The sequence below is a fragment of the Vavraia culicis genome, assembly GCF_000192795.1.
Source record: "Vavraia culicis subsp. floridensis unplaced genomic scaffold supercont1.5, whole genome shotgun sequence".
NCBI lineage: Eukaryota > Fungi > Microsporidia > Pleistophoridae > Vavraia > Vavraia culicis.
Genome location: NW_007360608.1, coordinates 98400 through 124476, shown reverse-complemented (window position 1 = coordinate 124476; position 26077 = coordinate 98400). Strand labels below are relative to the sequence as shown.

General features: G+C 40.0%; 13 protein-coding genes and 2 non-coding genes across 15 annotated transcripts; 9 read left to right on the top strand and 6 right to left on the bottom strand.

The window, feature by feature from the left end:
* Window positions 1–727: 727 nt before the first annotated feature.
* Window positions 728–1999, bottom strand: VCUG_00486 (uncharacterized protein; the record flags this gene model as incomplete). Its single annotated transcript, XM_008075316.1, has 1 exon — window positions 728–1999. One exon carries the CDS (start codon window positions 1997–1999, stop codon window positions 743–745), a length of 1257 nt encoding a protein of 418 aa, XP_008073507.1. The 3' UTR covers window positions 728–742.
* VCUG_00485 (uncharacterized protein) lies at window positions 1996–4865 on the bottom strand (the record flags this gene model as incomplete). Its single annotated transcript, XM_008075255.1, has 1 exon — window positions 1996–4865. The coding sequence occupies exon 1, from the start codon at window positions 4681–4683 to the stop codon at window positions 1996–1998; it is 2688 nt and encodes an 895-aa protein (XP_008073446.1). The 5' UTR covers window positions 4684–4865.
* Window positions 4866–6505: 1640 nt separating this feature from the next.
* On the bottom strand, window positions 6506–6947 carry VCUG_00484 (uncharacterized protein; the record flags this gene model as incomplete). The annotated part of the gene is made up of 1 exon (XM_008075315.1): window positions 6506–6947. The coding sequence occupies one exon, from the start codon at window positions 6945–6947 to the stop codon at window positions 6597–6599; it is 351 nt and encodes a 116-aa protein (XP_008073506.1). The 3' UTR covers window positions 6506–6596.
* Window positions 6948–7275: 328 nt separating this feature from the next.
* On the top strand, window positions 7276–7825 carry VCUG_00483 (uncharacterized protein; the record flags this gene model as incomplete). The annotated part of the gene is made up of 1 exon (XM_008075314.1): window positions 7276–7825. The coding sequence occupies one exon, from the start codon at window positions 7276–7278 to the stop codon at window positions 7807–7809; it is 534 nt and encodes a 177-aa protein (XP_008073505.1). The 3' UTR covers window positions 7810–7825.
* A 1845-nt stretch (window positions 7826–9670) lies between these two features.
* VCUG_02791 lies at window positions 9671–9743 on the bottom strand. Its single transcript has one exon. It is a non-coding gene; the product is annotated as a tRNA-Ala (tRNA).
* A 183-nt stretch (window positions 9744–9926) lies between these two features.
* On the top strand, window positions 9927–12545 carry VCUG_00482 (uncharacterized protein; the record flags this gene model as incomplete). The annotated part of the gene is made up of 1 exon (XM_008075313.1): window positions 9927–12545. One exon carries the CDS (start codon window positions 9927–9929, stop codon window positions 12543–12545), a length of 2619 nt encoding a protein of 872 aa, XP_008073504.1.
* Window positions 12546–12586: 41 nt separating this feature from the next.
* VCUG_00481 (uncharacterized protein) lies at window positions 12587–13249 on the top strand (the record flags this gene model as incomplete). The annotated part of the gene is made up of 1 exon (XM_008075312.1): window positions 12587–13249. One exon carries the CDS (start codon window positions 12587–12589, stop codon window positions 13247–13249), a length of 663 nt encoding a protein of 220 aa, XP_008073503.1.
* A 573-nt stretch (window positions 13250–13822) lies between these two features.
* On the top strand, window positions 13823–15279 carry VCUG_00480 (pyruvate kinase). Its single transcript, XM_008075311.1, has one exon. It carries the CDS (start codon window positions 13980–13982, stop codon window positions 15258–15260), a length of 1281 nt encoding a protein of 426 aa, XP_008073502.1. The 5' UTR covers window positions 13823–13979; the 3' UTR covers window positions 15261–15279.
* Window positions 15280–15785: 506 nt separating this feature from the next.
* Window positions 15786–16466, top strand: VCUG_00479 (uncharacterized protein; the record flags this gene model as incomplete). The annotated part of the gene is made up of 1 exon (XM_008075310.1): window positions 15786–16466. The coding sequence occupies one exon, from the start codon at window positions 15786–15788 to the stop codon at window positions 16404–16406; it is 621 nt and encodes a 206-aa protein (XP_008073501.1). The 3' UTR covers window positions 16407–16466.
* Window positions 16467–17284: 818 nt separating this feature from the next.
* Window positions 17285–17356, bottom strand: VCUG_02790. The gene has a single exon. It is a non-coding gene; the product is annotated as a tRNA-Cys (tRNA).
* A 1180-nt stretch (window positions 17357–18536) lies between these two features.
* Window positions 18537–20309, top strand: VCUG_00478 (uncharacterized protein). The gene has a single exon (XM_008075309.1). It carries the CDS (start codon window positions 18743–18745, stop codon window positions 20066–20068), a length of 1326 nt encoding a protein of 441 aa, XP_008073500.1. The 5' UTR covers window positions 18537–18742; the 3' UTR covers window positions 20069–20309.
* A 108-nt stretch (window positions 20310–20417) lies between these two features.
* Window positions 20418–20715, top strand: VCUG_00477 (uncharacterized protein; the record flags this gene model as incomplete). The annotated part of the gene is made up of 1 exon (XM_008075308.1): window positions 20418–20715. The coding sequence occupies one exon, from the start codon at window positions 20418–20420 to the stop codon at window positions 20697–20699; it is 282 nt and encodes a 93-aa protein (XP_008073499.1). The 3' UTR covers window positions 20700–20715.
* A 947-nt stretch (window positions 20716–21662) lies between these two features.
* On the bottom strand, window positions 21663–22022 carry VCUG_00476 (uncharacterized protein; the record flags this gene model as incomplete). The annotated part of the gene is made up of 1 exon (XM_008075307.1): window positions 21663–22022. The coding sequence occupies one exon, from the start codon at window positions 22020–22022 to the stop codon at window positions 21663–21665; it is 360 nt and encodes a 119-aa protein (XP_008073498.1).
* Window positions 22023–22055: 33 nt separating this feature from the next.
* VCUG_00475 (uncharacterized protein) lies at window positions 22056–23400 on the top strand (the record flags this gene model as incomplete). The annotated part of the gene is made up of 1 exon (XM_008075306.1): window positions 22056–23400. The coding sequence occupies one exon, from the start codon at window positions 22056–22058 to the stop codon at window positions 22752–22754; it is 699 nt and encodes a 232-aa protein (XP_008073497.1). The 3' UTR covers window positions 22755–23400.
* A 1214-nt stretch (window positions 23401–24614) lies between these two features.
* Window positions 24615–26075, top strand: VCUG_00474 (uncharacterized protein; the record flags this gene model as incomplete). Its single annotated transcript, XM_008075305.1, has 1 exon — window positions 24615–26075. A coding segment is annotated over exon 1 (1449 nt), but the record flags the coding sequence as incomplete, so codon positions are not given.
* Window positions 26076–26077: the final 2 nt, after the last annotated feature.

Genomic DNA, 26077 nt, shown 5'->3' with positions numbered 1-26077 from the left:
AAAAAGTGCGCATGACGCCTTTGGACAGGCTAATCTTCGAGAAGAACTACAAGGAGAAGAGAACAGGACCTGATGGATGCGTGTATGTGTGTGAATGTAAGAACGCAGCCTGCGAAAATGGGTGTGAAGAAATCAAATGTGTAGATAAAACGAAGTTAAATGACCTGTACCAACAATAAAGATTGCTTAATTATGATTGATGCTTGAAATGAATTTGTAAAATTGTATTTCACAGGTTAAAGTACCAAATAAACACAAAAAATTTATCGTTTTATCGGTGGCTACATACGTTTGCAAAAATGCAATGCAGTGAAAAATATAAACACCAATTTTTAAACTTTACAATAGTACAGAATGTGCTATAAAGTTTGATTTCTTCAATCGATTAGTCTGTACCTGACAAGTTTGTGCTTGTATTTTATGATACGAAGTCGAATTTACAAAGAATTTGATGTTGAATTTTGGAGCATGGCTTTCATCGGTGAAAGAATGATATAGTAGGGGATTATGCAACGCAAAACACCACTGCTAGCTCGATTGATAAATAACCATCAATAACACTCATCAAGTAGATATTCTGTCAGCTGAAAATGCCTATGATCTCAGCAAAGGCACAAGTCGAACTCAAAATATGTGTCTGTTGTTTAAAAATGTTTTCCGATTTTTACTTTTAAGGTTGATAGAATAGGCACAGGACGGTATGAGTCGCTTAGAAGATATTATTATATCAAACTATATTTACTTATTCATCTAGAAGATTTTGTACGAACCCCCAAAACTTGACTTTCCTATTGCTCAACTCGTTTTTATCCTTTGTCGTTCCTGTTTTTAAGGCGCCGCTTACGAAAACGGCCGGGCTCTGGTCATTTTCCTTCCCCGAATCATTTTTAATCTCATCTTCTGGTATTTTTTTGAGGAAGTTGAAAACATCTAGCATTCCATGTTCTTCTTCGTTCGTTGTTAGTTTACTTTTTTTGGTAGGATGTTTCTCCTCATCCTTAATCTTGTCTTTCTTTCCGCTCTTATTTTCTTTATTTTTTTCGTCACTGGAGCCTTTTTTATCTTTCTTATCTTTTTTTTCCTTTATATCATTTTTGCTTTTTGTAGAAGGTAAATTCAGGGATAGCACATATTTGGGAGGTTTGGGTACGACTGGTAAAACGCTTACAGTACCAATGCTACATGAGGCCAATTTTGACGATATCTTGGCAATTTCTGAGCTCATATTAAACGTTAAGCCCTCACCTTGTTTTGACAGATACCCTTCAATTGCTTTCGTAGTGTCTGCTTCATCTTGTCCAAATTTCTTGTCGAGTGAGGATATCACGGTCGAGGTAATTTCGGAAACTGAGGGCAATGCTGAGATAGATTGACGAATATATTGGCGCTTTGTTATTGTGTAGATCAAAGAAATGGTCTTGGTGGCTTTTTCCATATCTTTGGAGGTACTGGTGCTTGTTTCTTTGTCTTTGCTCACTGTCACTTTTATTGGCTTAGAGGTTGATGTTTTGTCATCATCATCTTTCTTTTCTTTGCCCTTCTTCTTCTCTTTGTCGTCTTTCTTTTCCTCTTTGTCCTTCTTCTCTTCTTTGTCGTCTTTCTTTTCTTTCTTCTTCTTCTCTTCTTTGTCGTCTTTCTTTTCTTTCTCCTTCTTCTCCTCTTTGTCGTCCTTCTTTTCTTTCTCCTTCTTCTCCTCTTTGTCGTCCTTCTTCTCTTTCTTCTTTTCTTTATCCTTCTTGTCTTCTTTCATTTCTTTTTCCTCTTTCTCCTCTTTCTTTTCCTTCTTCTTCTTTTTGTCCTTCATTTCATCCTCCTCTTCTTTTTCCTTCTCTTTCCTCTTCTTTTCCTTATTCTTCTTGTCTTCTTTCATTTCCTTTTCCTCCTTCTCCTCTTTCTTTTCCTTCTTCTTTTTTTCGTCCTTCTTGTCTTCTTTCATTTCCTTTTCCTCCTTCTCTTCTTTCTTTTCTTTCTCTTTCTTCTTTTCTTTTTTCTCCTTCATCTCATCGTCTTCTTCTTTTCCTTCTCTTTCTTCTTCTTTTCTTTATCCTTCTTATCTTCCTTTGTCGCCTTTTCCTCTTTATCTTCATCCTCTGTTGTTTTAGATTTCTTTCCCTTCTTCTTTTCTTCTTCCTTATCACCTTTATCTTCCTTATCACCCCTTTCCTTCTTATCACTTTTGTCTTCCTTATCACTTTTATCTTCTTTCTCACGTCTATCTCTCTTTTTGTCCTTGTCTTTCTTACCCTCTTTCTCTTCTTTCTTACCCTCTTTCTCTTCTTTTACCTCTTTCTTCTTAGAATCTTTCTTTTCCGTTTTCTCGGGTTTCTCCGCCCATTCAATGCTCTTGCTAATCGTGCTGGTGGATGCCCCGATAGAACCAAGGTTAAACAGATCACCAAAGCTTCCGATCGTTTTAACCTTCTCTATTCCCGGGCTAGTGTACATTTGGGACATACTCTTGGTATTAATCGTAGGAATCACCATTGACGAAGTAATAGGGATTACAGATTGAATAACTGTCATTGTTTGTACTTTTATAAGAACACTTTCAGGCCCATGGTCACCCAGAATTACTGTCCAGTAGCTGTTGCTCTTCTTGCTCTTTTTGTTTCCGAAGAGCTCAGATTCATTCTTGATATCTTTGCAGTCTTCACCGTTGCATAACAACTTATTGACAACATCTCCGGACTTGTTGCCCTGATCCATCACCTCGACCTTATTGACATCATTTTTCTCATTTAACGTGTTCAATATCTGATCCACCAATGTGTTCTGATCAACATTACCCTGTAAATTACGCAGAATCTTTCTTATACTCTTTCCATTTTCTTTAGAGTCGCCATCTTTAATAACAATTTCAAGTATTGTGTCGTTGTTGAGTGCTGAGCTAGATTCTTGCTGAATGGTTGTGGACGATGCAGTTGATGAGACGCTACTGAGTTGCACGGATGAGCTGATGCTTTTCTTCTTTTTGAGGTTGTTCTCGTATTCAGGGCTGAAAATGTCGATTTGTTCAAGGTCCTTGATTAATTGCATGGGCGGTGGCTGGGCAGCTTGTGTGGTTTGCTCAGCCTCTGTCTGCATTGAGGATGATGACATGCTGCTTGATGACGACTGCGCCTGCTCTGGAGTCTTCTGAGCTTGTTCTTTCTGTGGTGGAACTGGCATTGGTGGTTTTTTGTCCTTGTTTTGTTCCGGTGGCTTTTTGTCCTTGTCTTGTTCCGGTGGCTTTTTGTCCTTGTCTTGTTCCGGTGGCTTCTTGTTTTTGTCTGGAGGGTTACCTCCGGGAGCCTGTGGTTTCTTATCTTGAGGATTACCACCAGGCGGATTACCTCCTTTATTATTACCCGGTGGATGACCCTTTTGTTGGTCAGGCTTTTCAGGTTGCTGTTTACCACCAGGCGGTTGTGCACCTCCCTTCTGTTTGTTCTTTTCTTTGTTGGCCTGTTGATTAGCGGATTGACCAGCCTGCTGCATTATGTCTTTAGCCTTGTCTTCAGGTTTTTTACCTTGATCAGCACCCGGGGGCTGTCCGCCTGGACCGTTCTGTGGTGGAGGTTGAGCTTGTTGGCCTTCAGCTAATTTGTTTTCATCGGCTTTGGAAGAACCATCCGCATCATTTTCTGATTTGAGCTTTTGAGTATCATTTTCATCAGTGAAGAGAGCTTGGTTCTTCTTTCCAGCATCGGAGTCTGAGGATTTGTTTTGTTTCTCATCATCATCGTCCTTGTTGGAGGAGGATTTCTTTTCTTCGCCAATGTTTACGAGCTTATCTATGATGCTAGGTTTTGACTTGTCATTATTCTTATCCTTGGGACTTTTTTCATCGTCTTTTGTCTCTTTTCCATCTTTTTTGCCAGCAGAACTCGATCCTTCGGCACTCTGTTTTTTTGTTCCATCAGATCCAGCCTTTTGTCCCTCAATACTTTGTTCGCTCTCTGACTCTTTTGTCATGGCTTTGTCCGCATCCTTTTCCATTTTTTTATCACCACTTGCATTGTCATTTGAGTCTGATTTTTCTGGCGTGTACGGTTTCTTTACTATTTCAATATGAAAGGTCGTTTTGCTATTATCCGTTCCCTCACCCGATGAACCACTACCCGAGCTGTCTTGTCCGGCACCCTTACTCACTACCAAATTCTTATCATCACCACTCGTACCCGTAGTCGCTTCCTGTTTCATTTTCTTTTCCGAACCACTGAATTTCTGCTTTTTAACGTCACCCTCACCCGTTGCTTCACCGCTGGATTCCTGCTTTTTAACGTCACCCTCACCCGTTGCCTCACCGCTGGATTCCTGCTTTTTAACGTCACCCTCACCCGTCGCACCACCACTTTTCTCTTTATCCTTATCCTTTTTCGTACCATCTTTTTTTGCACCATCTCTCATCTTCTTTTCGCACTTTTTCTTTTCTTCCTCATCAGTTATCTCTTCACACTTTGCTCTATCTCTCATCTTCTTTTCGCACTTTTTCTTTTCTTCCTCATCAGTTATCTCTTCACACTTTACCTTGTCTGTCTTACTACGCGTATCCTGTCCACTTCCCTTTCCATCCTTTGCCTTTTCAACTCCTACTACGCTCGCCTCAGTTTGCTCGTCCCCGAATAGACTCTCAATCGCTTCAGGTTCGAGTATGTCCTTTGCTAGCATTAAGCACAAATACATGGTTAGAATGTGTTTCATTGGTTTGTTTGTGTTTTTACAGTGTTCTTTTCATTTTAAAGCCAAGCTGAAACAAAACTGTGATAGTTGATCTGATTCTCTGTCTCATAAACAAAATGCAAGAAACACATTAAAATGAAGTTCTATATTCAGTTGCCTAGTAGTGAGTCAAATCTGCAAGATTTGTTGAGAAAAATTATATTGGCTGCTATCTTATGGACATAATACCGCGAATTGATTCCTATATTAGTTGAGGCATTGAAAATAAACAAACAACACACAATACTAACAGCAAAAAACCGTGTTAACTATTTGTGATTCGTGGTTTTTCTTGGTTTGCTATTACAAAGAATATGAAAAGCTTACAATTCGCTATTAATCACAAAATTATTCTGCAAATGAATTATTTTTAGCCGTTTTGCAACAACTATATACTAACTAGCTGTGCACATTAATTTCTGCGCTCCAAATGTTTATTCAGTCTTACTTATCAGTTGTATCTGTTTCATTGCAAATATTACCTTAACGGAATAATATTTCATTGTATTAATGTATAATTGACCAATAAACAAATGTTTATTTGTTAAACCCGCTTTTGAAACATAGGTCAAACCTATTTACACTCAATTTCATACACGAACTCTGATACTTACCCTTCAAAAACAATATTTTTATTTGGTTATCCCGGCTTATAAAACGCCTCAATGACTAATCGTATCATTAAATGGTAGTTGAGACCACAGACGCTCTCACACTTGTTTTAGTCTACAAAAAATGAATTCCAGTCTAAATCCGGTATTGATGGTGAATTAGTGCTGTTACCAACACTATAACGAAAGAATGAGTGGAAAGTTAAATTCTTGAATAAAACATCTTGTTTTATACTATTTGTAAGGAAATAATTATAAAGCATAGCGTACTTTATTGTATGCTTAGGTTTAAAAACGAATGAAATCAGCATATACTGTTTTCACTGGTTGAATGATATTCTCCTAAAAATATTACCGAAAAAGATATTCCAAAATTTACATCAACATATAGCACAACAATATATTTCACTGTTACTCGTCATTTGAATATGTTATCAGGTAGGATATAACAGATCATTGTGGAAAATCGCTGACAACTCAAGGCATCATTTCAAGATGCATCATACCAACACATTTAATCGTGGCTCGATATGAAGATAAATTCAATTTATAATCCGATCAGTCACAGAAAAAACGATGACTAACCCAAGAAGCTTTAAAATGCACTTTAACCTACAAAAATTTCATGCATTGAACAGTAACCGTAAGTGGTATATGAGATAAATACCATGTACCTGCACCAGGAATATTATCGACAGGTATTATTGAGAAAATGGTTTGTATTTACGAAGCTTCAGTGTTATTATGTACACTCAATTTGTCTTTGTTATTTTGTGTATTTTCGTTTACTATCTGCACTTGTTATTTAGACTGACGATGTTAACACCTATTGACCAACAGGTAAATAATTGATGTTCTGTTAATTATATCTATTGAAACTCTGAGAACACGGATGTTTTTGATCTAATTCTGTGATAATGAGATTGTGCTCTCCAGCACAGCTATATATGCTTTATGTGGTTACCGAAAATGTATTTCTTTTCTTGTGATCGTTTCTTATTCCAATATTTGGTTTGCAACAGATTGTTTGTTCTCTTGATTTGCCATGTCGAGAGTAAATACCATCCACTTTTCTCTCGTAAGTGGCATTGTATGAAGGCCTCTTCGATTGGAACAAATTATAATACATTAAGTGCTGCATATGCCATTACAAGATGACAGTATACAAACTCTGAATTAATGAAAACATTTATTGATAGTAATATACGTCCCGTATTTTTATTCATTCTTTCTTCTTGTTCATTATCGGTCCATACCTATTCGCACCACATCGTAATATAGTGCTCATTCCTCCTTTGTTAGTGCATTTTCGTAGAGTTCATCAATCTCATCTGTCATCTCTCCACCAAAATTAGGATATCCCTGCACGTTCTCAACTATTTCTGTTTTTGAATTGATTCTATCTATTTCACTTATCCGATCCTTCACACAAATAATCTCTTTTGTATTGTCTTTGGTCAGCGGCGAGCTATCAAAAGCTGATTCCTGCTCTGCAAAACTGGCAGTGTACTCGTTCTGCCAATGCTCTTTCAATTTCAGTTCATTGCTGTATTTTCTCCTGTCCTCTCGTGAACCATCAGCATCATTTGCAGTTGCTTTCTTCTCATAAAAAGCAATTAGATCCTTTATTGACATTGTTTCCTACACCTTTTTTTCCTTTTATATTTTAAATTGTTTGTGTTGATATGATTGTTTCAGAGTGTTTATTGATCGTTTTGTTAGAAAACATTTAGAGCGTGTGAATAAACGGCAGTTTCTATTGAGTTTTTATTTCTGGCGTAATTTATTCTTAACTAACACTTATACCGTGTAACAGCACGTGGTGCAGAAATAAAACAATTTTAATGAACACTACCAGCAAAGATCATGGGGTAGAGCACATTTTTGCATGGTGTTGACATGAAGGGCAATAATTTTGACAATTATGTGCAAAAACACAGCTTGATAGTTACCCTCCAATTTTATGAAACTTTTTTTGGTTCTTCTCTCCGCATTTTGCCTAGAAAAACACTTCGTAATTTCAAGCGAAGTGAAGGTTGAACAAAAAGTGGTGCATTCATCCCCATTATTATCGTATCTGGAGGTTAGATCCACCATTGACGGTGAACACCATCTGTACCTGAAATTTTCGCCTCACATAATGCCACGACTACAGGCACTTGACCAACAGGGTCTCAGTTTCACATTTTTCGAAAAAGAAAATATCATCAGAATCACATGCAACGGTCCATTGGTTTTCACACTGCCCATTTATAAAGTTTTGTCACGGGTCTTTTCCTATCTCGCCAATATTGACAGAAGCGTACTATTGATTTGCCCGATTGCCGTGAAAAAGACACGAAGCAGTACGGTGGAAAAACACGTCATATTTACTGGAAATGAATGTGCTGATCTTCCACTGATACCCGACTTTTCCTTTCCATTTAAAGCATTCAGCCTGTGTGGTATTATTCTTTTTTTCACCTTGAATTTCTGTGTAACTGAGTTCTGTAATTAAAAATGTTATTTTGCGCACACTTAGAAAGCTATTCGTTTTATCTGCGCATCGGTTAATTTGTAGATTTACCAACAATATTTTGATTATTTGATGTGCAAGCAGACCTATGTTGATTACGTAATTTGATGGTGGAAGTGCAATAAACACAGCGGGCAATTACTCTGCATTCAATAGTGTTGGCTAAAACTAAAAATTAAGTTGAGCAAGGACTATGCAGGAGATGAAAAGAGAATTTTCACGCATCTCTACGCTGCTTAAGAGCTCTTCCAGTTCACCATACCTGATTATGTACTTGCTGTGCAAATATTTTAACAAAGTTATTCTGGTCTGTGCTTTGATCGGTAGGTCCACATTGCTGAGCTTTCGCAACATGACTCGCAAAACCGCGCGAAATTGGATATAGCTTGCCGCAGTAAATCTTAACAATATTCATACATGTATGAGTTGTTAATTACGCCTACTTTGCTTTAATTGCGTATCAGCCATATGATCTGTTAAACGCCTGATAGAAAGAAATAACCGGGTAAATCAGTGGTTCACTTCTGATGCATCCTTTTCCGAATGGTATCATGAACATGTGTTTTATAAAGTCATAAATTTAATTTGCTATAACCGCGTTAAATTCAAACTTCGGTTTATACTAACTGTTTCTACCGATCAACCGGTAAAAAACAATTTATCAGGCTAATAACAATCGTAATTACACAGATATTGAAATTTATACCGCTGCTGATGTTCGCTTCGACGTGGTTGTGAACTAAGACGAATATCACATGTGCTGGTACAAAAACTGTAGCAGATAGGATAGATGGCATTGTATCAAATATGTTTCACGGATCTTACACAAAAAATAACGAGCTCAGATCAAAATTAGCCTTGTGCTCGAACACTATATATTGATATAACCATGTATTTACTGACCAAGACCTGTAAATCGCGCCAACAGCGAATTAATGGTATCTATCTTTATATCAGATAGTTTCCTGTCAAGTAAATTCTCTTACAGTATTTTTTAAGCATGTGTTTTTACAATTTCTATTGAGAATAAATTAACGCTTCCAGCTACCGTAACGATGAACAAAATCGCATGCATCAATACTAAAATGGTTCAGTAGATTGAGTAACATTTTGTTGGTATTACAGGTCCCGTATATTTGCCAAATCATTTACACCGGTTCAGGAATACGTAAAAAGTTCTGTTTTCCACAACCGTTGAACAAGATTTAACTTATGATCGTGTATGATATTTGAGTCAGCGTGTGGATCCAGGATCTAGAGCTCTGTATGTGGTAGACAACACCAATATATCCGATTTATTGTTCTGTTCTGACCGGTTACAAGCATAGATTTAACTTTTTTTGCGTGTTTTATTGGTGTATCAACATTAATATGTCAGAACTGCCCCATCATGACTCGTTCGTTTTTAATTAAAAAAGTAAAAAGGGGCGCCCATAATGCGTGAGCTACCAGAAGAAAGAGAAAAGTCTCTTTATAAGAAAATACTTGAATCTGATATATTTCGGCGTTCCATTATAGTTTCCTTGTATGGCTTTATGTTGATGATTTCCGCGTTCTGTGCAATGGGTGCAAAAATAGAGAGTGGCAAGAATTTGAAGGACGTGATATGCGATATTTGGAGATGCTTTAAAGGTTAAATTGTGATTTAATGCAGAAATTATGTTTGTTACTAAATGTTATTCTATGTTTTATACAACAGTATTTACAGCTAAAAGGGTTGGCTTGCCGTTAGCATTATCTCAAGAGTGCGTGGAATGGTGTTTGGTAAATACCTGTGACACGAAGTGTTTGTGATAAGTCCGTCCGTTTTCTACTTCCATGGAACTTATCCTACAAAAAGGAGTGGAGAACCCAGGATTCGAACCCAGTACCTCTCGCACGCTAAGCGAGCGCTCTACCAAGTGAGCTAGTCCCCCGACCGGCGATGCGCAGCTGCAACATATTTATTTCTTTCCTTTCCGATCAATATTGGATAAACTGAATCAAAACATTGTTTCCATTTCCAATTCACTGCAAAGGCTAGTTTTTGTCAAAATAGGTGAATCAAAACACTGTTTCAACTTTTGAATTAATAACAAACAGTGGAAATGTAAATAAAGATGTTCTTCTTACATTTTCTGACCATTCAATCCATTTTTGAGAAGAGGGACGATGGCACGTTTGTAATGACACTCAAAGACATCGATGATGCCGGAGGAATTGATGGCTTACTCGGAAAGCTGAAAGAGAGTGGGCTTCTTGGCTTTGAGCTACCATCGAGGCATGAAACGAAAAAATCCGAGCTGTCAACGGGCGAGGCCGCAAAGAAAGACGGAAACGACAAAAGCGGATTGGCCGCTGTCGGAGCAGGCGGCAAAGAAGCAGGCGCGCAAAGCGGAGCTGAATCAAAACAATCAGAGAAGGCAGACAAACAGGCTAAAAGCCAAGAAAAGGATTCTCAGCGCAAGGGAAAGGCAGAACAGCAGGAGAAAAAGCAAGCTGATAAGAAAGAAGCCGAAGAGAAGAAGAAAAAGAAAACGGAAGAAAAGGCTGAAGATAAAAAAGAAAAGGAGAAAGCGAAAACAGAGCAAAAAGCAAAGAAGAAGGAGGAACAGAAGGAAAAGACTGAAGAGAAAAAGAAGGAGAAGGAAAAAGAAGCGGAGAAGAAGAAAGAAAAGGAAAAGGAAAGGAGCAAAAAGAAAGAAGAGGAGCAAGCGAAGAAGAAAGAGAAGAAAGAGAAACAGAAGGAAGAGGGAAAGGAAAAGGAGGAAAAAAGACAGAAGGAGAAAGAAAAGAAAGGCTCTGAAAAGAAGAAAGAAGGCGAGAAAAGACAGCAAAAAGACAAAGAAAAGAGCGAGAAGAGAGAGAAGGAGAAAGGCGAGAAAGAAAAGAAGCGGGAAACTAAAAAACCCGAGAAGGAGAGTAAAACAAAGGAAAAGACATCAGATCGTGAGTCTAAGAGCACAAGTACAGGAAAGAAGACCGATAAATCAACTGAAAGTGCAAAGAAAACCGCAGAAACCAAATCAGGAGGCGTGGAACCCACAGTTCAAAAATCTGAGGTTGGTAGCACAGAAAGTGCGAGCGCTTCGAAGAAAGCGTCAGAAACAGTTGCATCTGCGTCAATGTCAACATCAGCAGAGAAGTCTGTTGGTGCATCAAGTTCGGTTTCTGCATCAGTACAATCCTCCTCGGTCCAGGCCTCTTCATCAATGCCAATGTCATCGGAGATGTCCTCTGCGATGTCTTCAGAGATGTCCTCGTCGATGCCAATGTCATCAGAGATGTCCTCTGCGATGTCTTCAGAAATGTCCTCATCAATGCCGATGTCATCGGAGATGTCCTCTGCGATGTCTTCAGAAATGTCCTCATCAATGCCGATGTCATCGGAGATGTCCTCTGCGATGTCTTCAGAAATGTCCTCATCAATGCCGATGTCATCGGAGATGTCCTCTGCGATGTCTTCAGAATCAATACCGGCCTCAATTGCCTCATCTATACCATCTTCTGTTATTTCAAGTATGGCAAGCTCGATATCCGCCTCTACCAGCGAAGAACAACAGAAACAGACTTACCAAATATCTTTAATATCCAACAACATATCAAGCGAAGACGTACAAAAGCTTTTCAAAGAGTGTTCCGAGTGCAAAAAAGTGGACAAGGTTCTCGTGTTCTGGAACGGTCAATACTATTCAGACTTTTCAGGTTCTGTCAGGATGGAGAAGAAAGGAAATGACATTGCCGATAAATCCGGTCTATTTGGTGGTATGGATTGTGGCTGTAAGAAAGAAGAGATTCCGAGTAAAGGAACGAACAATGGATTGGGTGTGTATCAGGACAAGAGTGTGTCTGAAGAGGATTCTAAGGGAATGAAAATGAGTATCGATAAGTTGTGTGGACAAGTTGAACAGAATGGTGTTAAACCAGCTGTTCAATCTTCTGATATTGCTGGCGGTCAAGCAGCTGGTGCTGAAACACAGAAGCAACAAACGAACGAGGGTGGAGGCACACCTGCTGGAGGTGGTGCTGAAGGAGGTGGTGCTGAAGGAGGTGGTGCTGAGGGTGGTGGTGGAGGTGGTGGTGCTGGAGGTGCTGAAGGTGGGGCTGGTGGCGCTGAGGGTGGTGGTGGAGGTGCTGAAGGTGGTGGTGGAGGTGCTGAAGGAGGAGGAGCTGGTGGCGCTGAGGGAGGAGGTGGTGGTGCTGGTGGTGGTGCTGGTGGTGGTGCTGGTGGCGCTGAGGGAGGAGGTGGAGGTGCTGAAGGTGGTGGTGCTGAGGGTGGAGCTGGAGGTGCTGAAGGTGGTGGTGATGGTGCTGAAGGTGGTGGTGCTGGAGGTGCTGAAGGTGGTGCTGGAGGTGCTGAAGGTGGTGCTGGAGGTGCTGAAGGTGGTGGTGCTGGAGGTGCTGAAGGTGGAGAGGTGCTGAAGGTGGTGCTGAAGGTGGAGCTGGTGGTGCTGAAGGTGGAGCTGGAGGAGCTGAAGGTGGAGCTGGAGGAGCTGAAGGTGGAGCTGGTGGTGCTGAAGGTGGAGCTGGTGGTGCTGAAGGTGGAGGTGGTGGTGCTGAAGGTGGAGCTGGTGGCGCTGAAGGTGGAGCTGGAGGTGCTTCAGAGTCAAAAGCTTCAGAAGCAATGTCAGCTGGTCAACCCCAGAGTGCTGCTGCAGAGGCGGCACAACCAACACCAAGTCCACCACCTGCTGGCATTTCGCCGACAGTCAAGTTCGCAAGAAGACTTGAACCAATAATCATTTTACAGGACTACGATACATGCTCTGAGGCTGATTTCATGATATGCTGCGGAAAGGGCAATATTGCAAGACCCGGTCGCGTTGGTATATGCCGACCAGCGTGTGCAAAACGTTGCGCTTCACAGGAGAAAGTGACCATTAAGGTGCCTGAAACGGTGAAGCAAAAGGTGGTTGAGACGGTTACAAAGACGAAGACTGTAAACAAAATAGTCCGCGAAAGCCAATTCATAACGGTCTCCAAAACCGTTCCAGTCACAGAAAAAGTCACCGAAGTGAAGAGCAAAACACTAACAAATACCGTAACCGTTCCACGAACATTCTTCAAGTCTGTGACATTGACCAAGAACATCAGTGTGCCTTATACGGTGGAGAAAACCGAAACCAAGCTGCTAACGCTTTACCAGTCAAGAATAATCGAAAAGCCTGTCACCATTACAATATCACGTGTTGTGCTGAGCACTTTTACAAAAGAGAATCAGAACTTTAGTACTGTCAAGGAGGTTCGTTCTCAGTACGTGACAGTCACTACCACGACCGATAAGGTGGTTTACAGCGCTGTCAAGGACGAGCCAGCCATTACAATCAACAAAACGGTCTATATCCCCGAGTTAGAAGGGTTGGAATGTGTGCCTGATTGCGTGTGTGTTGATTTGGAATGTGTCAATCCTTGTAATACTGTTAAATGTGAGGAAAGAAACTAAATAGATATTTTAATTATTCTACCGTTCTAAGTGGCATACAGCACAGGCTGCGGTAATACGTTTCTCTGCAAATATTCCGTGAATCAAGGGTTTTCTTGCAGTATCCACCGAAAAGCACATTTCGTTAGCCGATTAGGATCTTTAATTCGTTTGATGCATGAAATTTACCATTTTTGACAGACATGGCTTGTAAAACAATAGATCTATAATTTTTACACATATGAGCACGGTTGTAACCCATTTTTAAGCAGTAAATATTTTGTTGCCGCATCAAACGCCTTCTACAGGAACATGTTGTCATGATACTATAGTCAAATAATGTGTCTCTCAGTCCTTTTTTTCCTAGAAATTACTTGATTTCGACTGCTTCACAGAAATTTCCACGGTTAAATTTGTTACCTAAAAATTGCGGTTATTTGACCGAGTCAAGTCTTCAGAAACACTATGCTTCGATCTATGATTGATCATCTACCGTTTTCATTTCCAAAATCGATTTGCTCCTTTTATGCGACGAATAATGCGGCTACTTCCTTGGAACAGTCTTAGGGTTCTCGTTTTGGTCCTATGAGTGCTCTGACGCGACAAAACAATCGACTAGAAAAACAAGTCCTAGCGTTTAATCACCATGAGTGAAAAATGAACTGAGACACCTCATTTGTTCATCAGCAAGTGATCTTATTTGTCTATTTGAGAGGATCTAAAAATAAAATAACACGAAGGCCAGGGAAATATGAAATTGACGGAGCACACTCGCACAAAAATAATCTGCACAATCGGACCGAAATGTAATTCTGAAAAGGCGTTGAAAGAATTGAAGATGAGCGGCATGGATATAGCACGGATTAACATGAGCCACGGGTTGTACGACGAGGTCCAGTTAACGGTCAACAACATAGTAAAAATACGGGGAGATGATACTTTTCCCTTGCTCGCGTTCGATACACGAGGACCAGAAATACGTGTGAAAATTGAAAAGCCGATCGAGATCAAAGAGGGCGAGCGAGTCGTTCTTTCAGGATTGAATGGAAACGGAAAGATTAAAATTAATTTGGACAGGCTCGACAAAATTAAAAAAGGAATGGATGTGCTGGTAGATGACGGTAATCTGAGAATGGTGGTTGATCGGGATGGCGATGAAGTGGTGTGTGTGGCTGCAAACAGTTACATAGTGAAACCTGGCAAGGCAATGAACATCCCCGATATGAAAATGGACGAGGGCGTGCCAACCGAAAAGGATAAAAATGATATTTTTCTGGGATTGAAAAACAAAGTGGACTACGTTTTCTTATCATTCATAAGCAACGCAGCAGAAATTCGTAAGGTTAGGGATTTTATTCGCGATATGAACGGGCATATGCCTGTGTTGATTGCCAAAATCGAGAACAAGGAAGCGATCAGAAATATCAACGAAATAATCAAGGAAGCGGACGGTATTATGGTGGCGAGAGGAGATCTTGCGGTGGAGATCGGGATGGGACACTGTTTTAGTGCACAAAAAATGATTACGAAAAAGTGTCTACTCATGAAGAAGCCGTTCATAATGGCGACACAGATGCTTGAAAGTATGACGGAAGCGAGCACACCAACACGTGCTGAAGTGAGCGATGTGGGCAACGCTGTGCTTGATAGTTGCGACTGCGTCATGCTGAGCGGTGAAACCGCAACGGGACGACATCCTGCCCACGTAGTGAGAACCATGAAGACCATAGTGAGGGATGCTGAGTTCTTTAAGTACGGTGAACGGAAGGAGAAGTCACGAGCGATGCTGATATTCATGCATCACTATAGTGATCACGTGGTTGAGCTGAAGTATTCTTACAAAGCACCAGTGGTCATTATCAGCAAGGATGAGTACGTTCTGCGGCAGGTTGGTCACCATGCCGGTTTCTTTTGTTTCAGAATGAAGAGCGATGAACACTACGAGCAGACGATAAAGCGGGTGAAAAAATCGTATGGAATCGATGAGTATGAGTGGATCATCGTAGGAGATGAAAGAAATAACGTAAATTAAATACTTCGCAGTTTAGGAATTCATAGCGAGCTAATGAAAGCTTCACACGCTTGTGTTAACAAACATATTTTAGTGGTTTAGCATCGCTAGGATGATCACGTGAAAAAGCCACCTTTTATTTCGTATTCTCTCTAATTTTTAATTATTTGTAACGATGTTTGAAGAGTGCTCAATCTCCTATTTAATAGTAATTCAATATGAAAAATTAATAAATGACTCTTAAGTAAAAAACTAGCAATTCAATATCCCTGTTCTCGTAGTGTTGAGGCATCAGAAAAACTTTTGCAATTTGATTCATAAAGCGACAAATCGGACCCCTTATTCGTAAAAGGGTGCGTTTATTCGTTCCCACGTGTAAAAAACCGCGGTAGCAAAAGAAATGTTTTCGTTTTCTTCGCGTGATAAAAGCGTGAGGTGTTCTATTTGGTGCTAAATTAACTAAAATTTATTCGTTTTTGGTAATAATTTGAAGTAGTAAAATGGATAGATTAACAAGCGTATTTAAATAGGTAAAAAGGCGATACTATGAAATATTTTAAGTTCGGTAACAATCTTCTCCATTTGAATGTGGTCGCTGTTGTTCTCTTGGTAATTTCTTCTACAGTAATTATTTTTCTGGAAAGCCATAGCAAAATGCCGATAGAGCTGAACGTGTTCATGCGAAAAAACAGGAACTATTACCTGAAGAAGAACGCAAAGGAAATAAAGAACGAGCTTTATAGCAAGGGAAAGATAAGAATCAAATTGGCAGAGACAGAAAAAAAGTACAACTTAGACTTCTACAAAGACAGGGATGTGAACGGAACGATATATTTGATAAAGAGTGGAAACGATATAGTAATGGTCTGCACAGCGGTGGACTACATGCAATCGATAGACAGCGGGCGGTTGTTAGACTATTATATGAAGAGCTCAGGCTATCTTAATGTGAGAATCGAAAGGGCATCCCTGTGCAGGCGAATGAACGATCTCATGAATGATATACTTCAGGACAGACATGAGGGTGATATACCGACGAGTGGCATGGTTATTCATGACGAAAAGCTAGGACTCGCATTATTTTTTTGTGTTAATTCGTGGACAGTAAAGGTGAGCTCACAAGAAAGCCTGCATCAAAGCCTTCTTTTTAATGAGACGGCCGGATAATCCTAAATAAGCGTGTAGGGTGTATTGGTGTTAAATAAAAATTGACGATGAATATTAGAATTGCTGCTCTTAACGTTTAAGAAAGTCTTCTCCTCAGTAAATACCAAGCACAATGTTATCCGAGAAAGAGTGTGATGAATGGCAGCCTTGGAAGCAAACTAGTGACGAGATTTGACAATAGTAAGTGATTAAAATGACACATATAAGATAAAACAAGCAAAATGATCCTGATTTATGGATAAGATGGCAGGAATTCAGCGAGTTAATTACTTTTATACTTTGTGTATGGATTAAGGTTTGTTTAAGTGTATGATACTTGGACTTTGTTCCTTGGGATTAAACAACCGCTAGGTTTGCATGTTGCTGCTGTACAAGGTAATAAACACATGGCCATTGCTAAAGAAGCTATTATTTAGGCAGAAAGCGTTTTTATTGACGAATCAGCTCTGGTTTACAAGGACCATAACTGATATAATCGAGTAAATGACATTCTCGCGGGCAATATTTTTAGCACACACCGCTAATGAAAGATGACGATGTATTGTTTCGTAGAGGAGACCTTCGCATATCGCTCTGCCATTTTACAATTTTATGAACAACATGACCAGTAGATATGACTGAGATAGGGCTATTCAAAGAGAAATGATTGGTAGCGTATGAAAAATAAGCATGAGCAGACGGCATACTGAAAATAGTGGCCGCGCTGAATTATGCTACACGCCTAAAACATGGGTAAGACCCCTCAATATGCTTTTTGTACAGTGCGATCGATTATTGCGGCGTATTGTTGAAGCATTCTAAGCGCCAAACTCGGTTATAGGGTATTCCCTACAGCACAGAACCACCATTCTCACGGTGACAGTCCAATACAAAAGTACAGGTGCAGCCCGGATTCGAACCGGAGACCGCTGGATCTGCAATCCAAAGCTCTACCACTGAGCTACTACACCTTGGCCAACCGAGCAGATTGAGCATTTATTGTTGAAGAGAGGACAGAAAAGTGTTGGAAATGTTTTCTCAACCGTATCGCTACAGCAAGCTCGACTAATCTGAACTATGCAAACATACTGGTGTTGTTATCGAAAGATTAAATTGTCTAATGTTGGCATGAAAGTGCTATTTTTCAACAATTATTCTGGTTCATTTAAGTAGATGGGTCTGTGATAGAAATCTGCCCATTTCATCTATTTTAGTGTATTTAAAACATGATAATATCAGCATATGCTAACATATCAAGTGTTCATTCCTATTTCTTAACAGGCTATGTGCTGAATTATAAATGGGTGATATTTCTACTTTTATACCACTACCAAAGTACTGTCTTATTCCCATGTACGGCCCTAAATCAAATAAGCCCACCGATCGTGATACATTCAAATGTTTACTTGCCCTGCTGAATATCACACATGATCCTGGAAATACTTCAACGGAACTAAATGTTATTTCCTCTATGATTGGATCAACATTTACAGTTTCTTCGACTTTGATATCTTTTAATATCAGTTGCTTTTGACCAGTGTTCTTATTTTTTATGAATTCTAAACACGAATTAAACTCTTATCCAGTCTGAGTTGTGTGAAAGCCTGGTAGCGTAACTCTGACCGGTGTGTTTTCTATCGTAACACCCCCGTGTTTTTTGTCGAATATCAAAATTGAATTTTCATCTAACTCACACCATTTTACTTGAACAACTTCGATATGATCAGGGAGTACAATACGTCCACTAAGCTTCAGTTTTGTGAATTCTGCCTTGACCACGTTGTTCGGAATATCGCTGAATGATTCTGCGGTTAAATTCTCGACAAAGCACATCCATCCATGATAAAAATGGTGTATGCGGTATTTCTTACGAGTTAGTATAAAATGAAACAATCATTTCCAACATTAGACAGAACATCTTCCTACCAGATTGGTCATAGTGTATGAGTAATCTCACTAATATTTAAATGCGTTGGACACAACGAACATCTCAGTTTAGTTCCTTATCAGAAGACCAGAAGTTTTTGCTTTTTATCAACAACTACTCAAATTTCTTTGCTAGATGTGAGTTTTGAGTCATTTTCACGGTAAATAGATGAATAACATGCCATTAATCGCCTACTCCTACGTTTTATATCGGCTATGAAGAACTTATTAGCTCGTGAATTTGCCGGTATCAACCATAATACTAGTTATACATCTTATTTCCTGGTATTGTAGTATTCCTCAAGAACAATATCCCTTAGTTTCTGCCTTAATGTTTCATCTGGTACGTCTTCTGTTCAGTTTAGCAATGATCAAAACCATAAAACACGTTTCATTTCAAAGTTATATAATGGCACGAACCGGTACCTCTAATGCATCTAATTGGTTATTTGTTCGTATTTGGATGTGTGCGTGCTAATACCTTTGTAAATGATTTGCAACGAAGGCTTTACTATGAGTCTATGATAGATTTGGACACAGTTATATTTCTTATGGAAGTGAATCAGATGAATGAAAGTGAGTGCAAGGAACTTGTAAAGGACGTTGTTTTGCCCATGAGAAACTTTTTGGTCAACATTTTTAGCAGAAAACGAGGCGGTTCGCGCCTAATAGATAAGAAAACTAGGGATCGTGGGTGGACCGATGACGAAGACGAGTCCGATGAGACCAGGGGAAAAACGGAATTGGATACAAAGGATATCCAAACCATTAAAAACAATTTTAAGAACAACGAGAAGAATAAAAAGGGAAAGAAAAACGACGACGGCATGGACTTGGGTGAAACTCTAATGGACATACTGAGAGCAACATCAAACTTCTCACTGAACGTAAAGACTAAATATGGCAAAATAGACAAGAGCTTAGAAAAAAGAAATAAGCTCTTTGAGTTCGATCGATCACAGATAGCAAAATCCTTGTTTAATACCTCACATCAGAAGCTCCTGAAGGATGTTGAAACGTTCCTTCGCGAAAGTTCGGCAAGCGGTACGAATCCCAAAAAAGATGGCATTCGCACGTTTCTTAGCATCAAAGACGCGAATAAAAAGGATACGAAGTACTTTCAAATGATAGAGACCATTGAAAAGGCTGTTACGGAGACAGAAAACATTGTGAAGATAAAGCAGCGCGAGGAAAACGAATTTACGCTCGTTTTCGGGCAGCAGATGAAACAGGAGGAGGTTAGAGTGCTTAAAATGTCGTTTAACTTGGGCTCAACGTTTCTCACTCCCAGCATATACCTGAGCACTTCCAAGGCGTTAATGATACCCGAAAAAAGCGTGTTCATAGAGAAAATGACCAATGCCATGCTCAAACCGATACTTACACTGACAAACACGAACTCAATCGGAGCCGATACGGAGAAGAAAGAGAGCATACTGAACTTTCTGCGAGATGTTGTGTCACGGGCATCATCAAAGTACACGGACGAAATAGATGGTGCCTTCAAGGCACGGAGTACGATATTAGACAAGTTCTTGCGCGATGATAAGGACGAGGTGAAGGAGCGAAAGATGATGCAGATAGACACGGTTCTTGAGAAAAGAAACAAAGAACTGCTGGGCAAAGTGGAATCTATGAGAGCAGAGCACTTCAAGGACTTTCTTGTTCTCAACCAGGAGATAATCAATGTTTATATTCGGTTTTTAAATTCAAACAGTGCAAGTGATAGATCAAAAGTCAACGAATATTTCAAGTAAATAGACAAATTCTTCGTTTTGCCACCAAATTTCTGTTACACTGCTGGCTGAGCTGCCACTAAAAAGGACATTTTGTGCGGCTTGACAGCGATTTTGGTGGCAGAACTGTCTATGGACAGCTGTAGAAAGAAGGATGTGACTGTTAATCTGCAGGTGTTCCAACTTGGCAGTGCCTAATTGCTGGAATGAACTTAAGCGTAGAAATAGGCAGCTATATATTGATTCTTTCATTAAAAGCATGTTTATTTATTTTCTTAACACTTTCAAATATTTCTCTTCCAGTAATTCGCAGATGATACGCCCGCTTTCCACGGTTCTTAAACATTTTAAAAATTTTTACCCTGAGCAGATGACAAAGGGCACGAGCAGCTTCGGTAAGAAAAACAAGCACAACCATACGTTCTGTATACGATGCGGTAAGACAAGTTTCAACAAGCAGAAGCGTACTTGCTCAGCGTGTGCATATCCGGCGCCCAAGTGGAAGCGACCAGCAGGTTACAAGGCTAAGCAGCGGAAGAACGTCAACATACGCAATAGGCACATGAAGAGATCGTTGAAGTCGGCCAGGTCTGGATTTAAGGGAGATCCCGTTATGAAGGCAATTCTAAGCAAATATGAAGTTAAAAATTAAAAGAATTTATTGATAACGCGTGTTGCGCAGGTTTTATGTTTTAGATGTGTGCACTGGTCAGCTTTAAGGTGCTTATTGTCACCCTTTGATGTTTATGTGTGCCTCTGTTGCATATGTCCTTTGTTGCGAAGAGGATGCTCGTTTGCATGTACCTATGTTTAGCCCAGTCACGTGATCAGGTCTAATTTGGTTCTTACCGGTCGAGCAGCACATCATTGAACATGTTCAATTACCTACTAGAGAAGTGACGGAGTGCCTGCCACCCTCCGAGATGAGCCATACATATTTGATCGTGTATCTAATGTTGAACCGTGTGAATATCATTTCTTATCCTGCGAGTCATCAATACCGATTCTTGTAGAGAACAGCATTCTGGATTGTTATGAAATGCTATTCCATGTTACGGTGTAAATCGTGAAGAATGCAGTGCTGATTTAACCGAACATTCGTATTTATGATATTTCTATCGGCCACAACAGCAGCGCATCACTGGTCTAAAGCCTTTCACAAATATTTTATATTATCAGAAATATTCATTTTTAGCGTATGTTCTTTAAACACCTGTAATGTTCTGCTAGAGAGTGCGTATCATTCTTGTGCAACGCATGCCCATAAAATGCCGTTCTTTCTTAAAATTTTGTTTATCATGCTATATCAGCACGCAAACAAACTTTCCGAATGCACACTCTTAACACGGCCCAATGATGTTTGAACCAACGATGCGGAATGTTTTACACGGTTTTAAAACGTGGTGGCCGCAAAAATAAAATACAATTCCTGATATCAGGGTATACCAAAATCTTTTTCAGCCCAACAATTAATTCATTCCGTCTTACAGGTTATATTTGTAACTGGTGATATTTCCTGAAATAGACCGTATATCAAACGATGGGTGTTTTATTCGGCTGATATTTCTTTGCCTTTTATGTTTCATTATATTGTTACTCATCTCAGCGTAGTACATTAGAACATGCCTAACCATGATTTCTTAGCGGTAAAGCACGTTTTTAGCATTTTTATGAAGAATGTGGTGCTAAAACCATCAATTATTTTTATTTGTCTTGCCGGCAGTTTTCTGCTGCAATATTTGTCCTCATATAGCACCTTCCACATTGGTTGTCTCATAACATTTCGGTGCTGATATGCTGGTAACACCATAAAATATGTTTGTTGAACGCATTTCCTCTCTTTATTACTCGTTACAGCCGCAATTCCTGTTTCTGTGCCAATAGCAATATTTTTGGTACAAACGTGCGATCCAAACAAAATCAGAACAATGTTTTGATCAATGAAAAATTTGGTAACAACGCGTTTCACCTTCATTTTCCTTAAATAAAAAATTTGTTTGTTTACCCCATGGAAGTCCTCATCATCTACATCTACAATTTCTTGACAACAAGGAAGTGGTTCATTTTTGTGTTCTTCTGCCTTGCCGAGACACTTATATTCAAGAAGTACACCAATGAAGACCTGAAGGATGATCCGTTCAAAATCATAGAGCTGGGGGCCAGCAAGACCCTGTTTTACAGGGTGTCCAACGAAAAGGCAAGGGCAAACTACATGCAGCTACACATACCGTTCATCGTCGAGAAGCTCTTTCATCTCGAGCACGACATCGAATACACGTCAGGCTCGGTTAAGTACGTGATCAGACCATTCAAGGAGATTTTCATGGTCAAGGATGGCAAGAAGACATTTATCGGCAGATTTGCACACAGTTTCATAGACAATGAGAGTTATTGCCAGGTGTTTGAGAAGGGAGACAGGTGTGGGTTCAATAAAAATGTGCGCTGGTCTGCTCGTGTGCAGTTTTCCGGCAGTGTTGACAAGCTGCGGGTTGTTAGGCTGATCGAGGGGAATCTCTGTAACTATGAAATTAGGGTGGTTGGCGACATTCTGACACGTAAGATAACGAACAAGGACACAATTGTGTACAAGGGGAACAAAGAGGGGGAAGAAGATGGTAGCGCGAATGACGAGGATGAGAAGGAGGAAGCAATGCATTTCAAGGCGTTTAAGATGAAGCTCTTAGGCAGCGGCTCCTCGCATCAATAAATGAAGTAATGTGGTTTGCTGCACTTGTCGTGTGTTTTATGACTATACCTGTTATATCACGAGGTGCTGCGATATTATGTGTGGAAAGATGCGATTATTGATCAGAAATTGATATAGAAAGACTGTGGGCGTACTTAGACACTCATCAAGGCACCTAAGTTGGTATTAAAGTGCAGTTACATCACTATACGATTGTTTTATCGGGCATTTTGAACATGACGTACATCAAATTATCACAGTTGGTTAGATTTTATGTTTCAACCATGAATTGTTGGCGTATTGTAACGAGCTAGGCATTGTGAGTAGAGAACGTTGCTGTGCTCCAATCCTGCGCAACATGCCATCTGTTGTGCAACGATGTTGGTATGGAATGCGGTATAAAGGACAGGTTTAATGAATTTGTTCTGTTCTTACGACTTGCATGTCAACAACAAAGACACGCTCTTTACCCATGCACTACCATCCGTGCAATTGTGCGCATTACGTACCGTTTCTTCCTCTTTCAGGTGTCATGAAATTTACCACGTTGGTCTCAACGGTGATAAAACGTTTCTCAGCTCAAAAAATGGCAGCCAATACAATTTTTGGTACCGGATTTACGGCCCGTTCATTTTGAATGTTCTTAACGGTTCAACCGCTTGTGCGTGTCTAACGCCCTAGCTCCGAAAAGCAAAGGTAGTCCAGTTCTACGCGGTATATGAACAAGAACCTTACGATGAATGTGCTGCACGCACATTTTTATGGCAGGGATGGTTTAAAAATATGATTAGGGACTTTCTCCGTAATAGCACGCCTGTTAACACCGGAAAAGCATTTTCAGTTGGGCAAGGGGAAACAAAAAGTGAGTTGTAAACCACGCGTTTTGTGTGTTTAAGTTATCATCCCTCCATCTAACACTAATTAAAGCATTTTCTCTGGTAATAATGTACATTCCTTGTTCTTGTTACAAACATGTGAAAGATCAGTTCCTAGTACTTTGGGATTGCAAGCGTGTAATGAGGTAATATTTGCACTGTTGACATTCCTTGCCAAGAAATACCTCCCCATGTCAACATAAGCAACCATTTGTCCATAATAATCTCAAACTGTAAAACACCGGTATATCACGTGTCGTGCTTTTTTTAAACAGACAAGCACCGCAAAAGTCATTCTACGAGGAAATGACCAACAAAGCATTTTTGGTAAAACATGATCAGGCGAATTAATTAATTTTTAATTTTTTTAATTTTACCTTTAATGGCAACCCTAAGGGCAAAATATTGAATAAAGATTAATAACACGGCTTAGAAGTATTTGCCCATATTCTTTTGATGGATTAGCGAACATTAAATTGGTGATTGGATTCTACAGTCTGATAGTACCGTTTTACCGTAGCATTGGTCAATGCTTTTTTTGTTAGTGTCTACCTAAGATGAACCAAGTTGGGTGCAAACACGGATTGTAGGTGTATTTAGGGTATGTCGGTACTATCAGTATTGCCTGCACTGCCGTGCAGGCAATACAGCTATATGCAATTACCAGGTACCAAATTTGGAAACTGTTTAAAGACGCTGTCTCGAAAGGGTATCGGTATCTATTATCAGTGCGATTGATCGGTTAGAACTTGCCCTGCCGGTCAATCGTACGATATAAACCTGCAAAAGACAGAACTGTTTACCATCTCGGCGAGATGAACAGTGATCCAATAAAAACGTATTAAAACTGTTCACTGATTGTTACTGCATTCGCTTATTTACGTGATGGCATCAATAAGAATTCATCTCTTCGCCCTACACCAATAACACCTCGTTTTATCACCAGGGATAAATTAAATTGCTGCTAACCGTCTCCAAAGGATTCTTTGTTTATAAATAAGCTGGACAAGCCCTCCCTATGTTTGACAGAAATGGACAGAACCATCAACGCATCAGAAAAAAACTGGAGGCTTTCAGAAATGCTAAGGAATGGTCAGATTTTATATCTTTGCTCACCGCTGTCGACAATGTCTTGATCGATGTTAAAAGTTTGCCCAAGGACTTAGAGGGCTTTCTGTTCAGGCGGCTCAACCAGTCGTTGAATCCTGCACTGCCGGCAGGCGTGCACAACAAGGCTCTTGAAACGTACAAGCTGATAATTGCGAACATAAAACTTACAGACCGTCTGTTACTCGGCCTTTTCTCGTACGGAGTGTATTCTAAGTTATCCGTCAAGGATACGTTTTTTGAAGTTCTGGCGAATCTAAACGACCGAAAAGTGGGTCAAAAAAGTTTTATACTGGGGCTGTTACCATTCGTTGAGGAGGAGAACAACGAGTACTTTGATCGTGCGTGTATTATGATCGACAATGTGAACTGCTCGGATGCCCTGTGGTCAAATTTTCTGTGCTGTCCTGAGCTGCGCATCGCGGTGGTAAACTATTTTAAGGGACGGCAGGCGGCAATTAGCAGTTTCCAGATCAGAGCGATTAGCAAAGCGCTGTACGACGGCGATTCTTTTACCGTTAGAGGCACGCTTGACATGCTGAATGCCAACGTTAAGCTTGGTGATTTGGTACGGTTCTACAACCCTGAAGTGACCGAATTTGTGGAAGTTACGGAAGAGCAGATTGCAAATGACAAGAACACGCGGGTATCGGACACTGTGACAGGCAGAGAGGCGAGCACAACCGTGATGATCACAGAGACAACAGCTGTCGAAGGTGCAAAGAACCAAGAGGTGCACAAAAAAATAAAAGTGGAGGATGCATATCTTAAAGACGAGATAGTGAGCTTATCAGTGCATATAATCAAGCTGTTCCTCAAGAAAGAGATAACATTGAACAAAAAGGTGAATGCCTGGTTGCAGAACGAGACCATTCTTGCGAAAAAGGCGCTTCGTAAGATTATGAACGATGATTTGAACCTTTTCTACAAGTTGTTTCAGAATTTGATCGTGCAGGAGGAGCTAAACGACAAAGATATTGCAGAATTGTTCATTGAGGCGGCGTATAAGACCCAAACCGAGTGTCAGGGCTTTGATATTGTGCTGACATTGCTTGAGAGCAGCTTTTTATGGAAGATACTTTATGTGGAATTTAAGCGTATTATTGGGAAGGAAAAGGGGAATAATCAGTTCAGGGCAAAGACCGAAAAGAATGAAACAGCAAGTGGGCTGGGGAATAGAGCAGAAAATGAGATGAGGAGCGGTGTAAGGGATGAAATAAAGAATGAGATGAGGAGCGGTGTAAAAGGTGAAGTAAAGAATGAGATGAGGAGCGGTGTAAGGGATGAAATAAAGAATGAGATGAGGAGCGGTGTAAGGGATGAAATAAAGAATGAGATGAGGAGCGGTGTAAAAGGTGAAAT